Source organism: Etheostoma cragini, chromosome 15 (genome assembly GCF_013103735.1).
Source record: "Etheostoma cragini isolate CJK2018 chromosome 15, CSU_Ecrag_1.0, whole genome shotgun sequence".
Taxonomy (NCBI): Eukaryota; Metazoa; Chordata; class Actinopteri; order Perciformes; family Percidae; genus Etheostoma; species Etheostoma cragini.
This window is the reverse complement of record NC_048421.1, coordinates 5,016,241-5,021,594: the sequence shown is the minus strand read 5'-3', so window position 1 is coordinate 5,021,594 and position 5,354 is coordinate 5,016,241. Positions and strand designations below refer to the sequence as shown.

The window sequence follows — 5,354 nt, the reverse complement described above, 5'->3', positions numbered from 1 at the left end:
CTCAATAGAAAGCACATGTGAAACTACATCTGCATCCTGCTAAAAGACAAATAAACAGCAGCCACATAGTCAATATGTTTCTCACACTTGGCTCTACTTTTATTTTATGATTGAGTTGGTTGTAGTTTGCTGAACTATGACTTAGAGCAATGAAATGTTTTCCTCCATGTTTGTAATTCAGTTTATGTAAAAAGAAAATTAAAAATATAATAATTGCGGAAAATACAGACAAAAGTCAGTTCTTTCCCCTTTAGTACTAGCACAACAATTTTAAGGAAATGAATACTAAACATTATAATATTAATAACTAATAGATTAAGACGGATTAATCCCTAAAAAATTCAATACACAGGAAGCCTTATAGAGAGGGTACAAAATAGGTCTCTAATTAAATAAAATAAATCCGGTTTTTAATATGGAAGTTTAGCAAAGCAGCAGTGGCTTCCATTTTAAATCAACTGTTCTTCACTTCAACACTTAAGAGCACCAGCAGTGCATTTGGCTGGGGCAATTAATGATGTGAAGCATTGTGTAAATGAGGTGTGGAATTTAGGTGTGCGTTGTTTAGACAAATAACTTCCAATTGCTAAAATACATGTGATTATCTGTGACCAAAGAGCTTTTACACACACTTCCCCTTAAGCCACACAAACACCTCCCTCTTTTAATGGGAACGCCTTATGAACAAAATCATTGTCTCCTTAAAAAAAAAAAAACTAAAACTCAGTCATCTCTGTTAGCAGCTGTCTTTTTTTAGACATAAATGTCCGAGGAAGAGACGCGGTCGCCATGCCCCAGTTCGAGGAGGTTCTGGACGGAGTGCGGCTGGCTCTGACCTGGGCCTCTCCTGCTGAGATCCGAGCTCTGCTGGAGGGTTTGGTGAAGGAGCAGATCATCTCAGAGGCTTATAGCAAGAGCTTGAGTCGCCACCAACTTACTGATGGGATTTCACCTACTGCATGTAAACCAGGATCTGATATGATGAGTTCCAGAGGGTCTACTACCCACCAAGACCAATATCAACTCAGCCAGGTGAGGAACTGTGGGTCATCAGAGTCTACAGAATCTGACCACAACGAGATCACATCGGAGTCTGTGTCGCCAGTGGATGAACATGATAGCACATGGTCCAGGCCAAAAAAACATCCTCTATATGAATATCAAGTCATTCACGAGAATAATCCCAAACTAATTCAGGAATTGAGAGTGGGACCGCTGATGGACAAACACTCTCTCAATCACAGGCTCTCTTTTACACCGAGAGTATGTGACTACCAATGTGGGCTCAGATTAGATCATGAAATGACAGAACAGCTGCGCAGTGTAGAATTAATGGAGAAGCAGGCAAGTGATAATGAAAGAATAGATGAGGGGAATTTGAAATATAAGAAGGAGTGGTTAGAGCAGGTAGAGGAGGCAGCTCGAAGGATAGCTGTCCCTCTGTGGCAGCACTGGGATAGAGGACAGAGGATGTTGCTGCCCTTAGTTCCTGGTATCACTGCTCGCTGTGCAACAAGTAAAAACATAGTGACAGACAATGAACCACAATGCGCTGTTTTAGATATGGAAGAGGAAACAGAGCTTGCAATTGCTTGCAGGACATTAGATTTGTACGCTGACAACTTTAAGTGTACCGAGGCAATCGCAGACCCAAGCTTCACACTGGACACAGAAGGAGCCCAAAAAGGACTCTGTTTATCTACATTTGACAGCATGCCGACAACTGGATTGAACACGGATCATTTTAATATTTCTGGAGCAGGAAGAAATGCCTTACCTGTTCAAGCCTGTGCAGCTACAGACACAAACAACAACATCGCAGACAGGCTGGAAGGCGGTCTGGATGCCTGCTGGTTAGCTGACAGGACAACAGACACAACAGACGACCTGCTCTGTTTGATGAGAGATGTACAATGTGGCACAGATGCAGAATTTACAGAAGACACTGCACATTTGTTTTCTCCCTGCACACCAACAGACACTCATGCTGACGCACAAGATCACTCGTTTCACTCTTATGAGTATAAAAAAGATGAGAGGATGGAGTTACACTGGGGTAAGTTTGCACATAATCACCATATCATGTCCTCTCTTAAGTCTGCTGTGGTTTTGTTCTTCAACCATCTTTTTTAGCTGTGACTATTTGTGTACAGAAATTGTCTCAGGTAGGATTAGGAATACTGTCTGAAAGACATGTCTTTTCTGTCCAGAATCTCTAGGTGCTTTCCATTTTCCCTTTTATGCGTTTCACCAAACAATACTAAATGAATAGGCAAGCTTTAATTTCAGTTTCACTTTGAGTTTTTACCAGGCTGCAAATGGGTGGGCCCCGCCAGGGGAGGGCTCAGGCTGTTTGAGGGGCCGGGGCGGAAAAGATTTAAAGTGTACCAGTTGCACGCTTTGGGGGACCAGAACGCAGAAAGTTTTCTAGCATGTTAGGCAGCCCATATGGCACAGCATCATGTTTCCAACATGTTAAGGCCACACAAGAGGGTGCTTTACTGCATTTTCTTTAGTGCAAGAGCACTGAAGAAATATGTTTTCTCTACCATAGAGACATCTAAGAGGTTACTTTTGCTGCCGTTATCTGCCCCACCGAGTCCGCCAGCGGGCTCTGCCCTAAAAAAAGAGCTTTGTTGTTTGTCTGTTAGGAGGACAGCTAATAGTATTATGTGTTAAATATTGTTTAATTATCACAAGGTTTCAAGGTTTAAACTGTCCGTCCGTCCGTAATGGCTGCCAGCTTATTAATGTTAGCCTACAGAATAAACCAACACTTGTATTGCAAAATATTCTGCCAAACCTTTTAATGGGTGTGTGCCACACACACAGACACACATCGCTATGTGGGCGGACTGGTAATGATGGTATGTGTGTAGCAGCCAGGCAAAGCCTAAGTGCACTGATCGGCATTGAAAAACAGGTAAGCCTGGTACTTTCCACTTTAGAAGTAAAGTTCCCTGAGTTCCCTTGTACATACAGTACCACAAGGAAGACAGCTAAGGGCACCTTGATTGAGTAAACAAAAGATAAACATTTGTGTTTGTTAGGTAACAGGCCATTATTAAGCTTATATTGTTATTTCAGAAAATAAAGAGGCCCTTAAACATAGAGGGAAATATTGACCTGGGACAGAACACCCAGTAATAATACTAAAGTACTGATAAAAATACCAATATCCTTAGATAACCAAGACTCAAAGGTGCTCTAAGTGATGTTGGGTGACGGCACTTCTTGTTGAAGTTCAAAGTATTTTGTTCAAACAAAACGAGGCCAGCTTGCCCCTCCCTGCTCCTCGTCTGCTCGATGGTGTTTTTTTGCCTCAAACGTTGCCTTCCAGACAGAAAACCCTGACCGGAACCCTAAACATGACCATTGCCGCGCTGCCTGGAAGGAGACGGCCGTGCTTCTGTGCACTAAACCCCCAGTTTGCTACAATTTGTTTTTGTTGCCGTTAGAGCCTGGGCTGTCTACAGAAACTTTTTTTTTTTTTTCACAGTGTGTTCAGGGGACAGGCAGCATTGAAAGAAGTACTCCGATTGTTTGGGTCTTTTCCCGTATTATCACTGTGGTCGACTTTTCTAAAAAGTTGCAAAACTACACTGTAGAAATATGTAAAAGGCTTGCATCCAAAGTTGTCCTCACGTAAATGTGCAGAAGTATTAGCCTCAAAATATCCTTAAAGTACAAAAGTAAAAGCACTCATTGTGCAGAAATTCCAGAATCATATATACAATGCATTACAAGATTATAATAATTGATGCATAAATGTGCAGTTTAACCTATTTATTATAATGGATTAGTTGATTTGTATGTTGTAGTAATCGAAATGTGCTAAATAATAAAATAATATATAAATGTGCTAATACTAAAAACTAGTAACTGAAGTTATCAAAAATATATAGTGGAGTCAAAAGTCAAAGGAGCTAACTTTATTCTTAATCAACACATACACACAGTACAATATGGTAAAATGTCATTACTGCGTTTAACCCATCATAAGTATTAGGAACAGTGATCAGCTATACGTACAGCATCTGGGGAGCAACTTGGGGATCAGTGTCTTGCTCAGGGACACTTTGACACGTGACCGGATGACCTGGGATGTTCCCCATACCTTGTGGTTGTGGGCAACCATTTAACCTCCGGGCCACAAGCCAAAGTAACACTGTGTACCGTACCTTTTGAGATGTAGTGGAGTAGTAATATAAAGTAGCATAAAATGGAAATATTCAACCAAAGTTCAAGTACCTCAAGCTTGTACTTAAGGACAGTACTTGAGTAAGTATACTTATCTTAGTTCCATCCCCAGATTTTGAGTCTGGTTAGTTGCATTTAACACATTGGTTAATGCAAATCACAGTTATGTAGGTTTTCGCTTTGACTGTGCTCCATCACATCCACGAGTAAGCCTACCCACAACATCTGTCTTCAGTGATGATGGGCATTTGAAAACCTTGTAATGAAAGCAGTTACTTGAAGACCTTAACCGAAACTGTAATCGGTTCCAGAAAAGAAATGCTGCTGCTGGTCCTCACCCGAACCGCCCCAGCTTGGCGTGTCTATGGTAGATGCGCAGTTATAGTCAAAGCGAAAGTAAAAGGAAAGAAGCTGAGGGTGTTGTTAGACCATGCAGGTGCGCGCCCAGACTGGATATGCTTTAGGTCATCTGAGGACATATGCAGCGTTTGATGTACACATAGCGCCTTGGAGTTCATCGCATTGGGAACACGCAGCAAGAGTTCAGTGGATCATCATCTAGTGAGGCAGGACCCGGCAGGTACCGTTATCCCGGCTCTGATGGGGGGGTGGGGGGGGGGCTTGGCCGCGTTTTTCCGAAGCGCACGCATGGTCAGGAAAAACATCTCGTTTGAGGGGAGGGTTTCTTTCTTTATGAGCTCCATTACGCACTTATTGTGAAGTTTTGTTTTGTTTTGAACTACATTTTTACCAACATATTTTTTTTTTTGTAAATGATTTTTTTATCGTGTTATCCAACTTGCATCATAAGGTAACCAGCATAAAGAAAGTGACGTTTTTTAAAAGGCTTTTTGCTGTCTCATATTGTCTGCCTTACAAATAAAGCTGCCTTGCCTTTAAATCACCTTAATAAAACCCGAAATTGAAAAAGAGTTTGATTGGCCTCTCGGTTTCTTTTTACTGTTATGTTTGGTAAGACTTCGCGCTCCAAACTTTCAGCCGTGGCGTGCACTGTAAACTGTATGGTGGCTCGATGTACTCCAACGTATCCACCACATGTAAAATAGTGCATGAGTACATGAAATGAGAGGTCGTTGTCAGGGGACGTTAGTTAGTATTTAGGGGGACTTCCAGGAAATAAAAAGAAAGTGATT

At 41.6% G+C, this 5,354-nt stretch overlaps 1 protein-coding gene across 2 annotated transcripts in view; it reads left to right on the top strand.

Moving 5' to 3' along the window:
* Positions 1-725: 725 nt before the first annotated feature.
* The window catches only part of ciita (class II, major histocompatibility complex, transactivator), a 20,210-nt gene continuing 15,581 nt past the window's right edge, over positions 726-5,354 (top strand). The window contains exon 1 of one of the 2 annotated variants that reach the window (XM_034894952.1): positions 726-2,056. In XM_034894952.1, the coding sequence (XP_034750843.1) occupies positions 790-2,056 (1,267 nt within the window). In that variant the 5' untranslated portion in view covers positions 726-789. Of the gene's footprint in view, positions 2,057-4,558; positions 4,781-5,354 lie in introns of those variants that run through there. The other variant, XM_034894954.1, reaches the window with a different exon arrangement.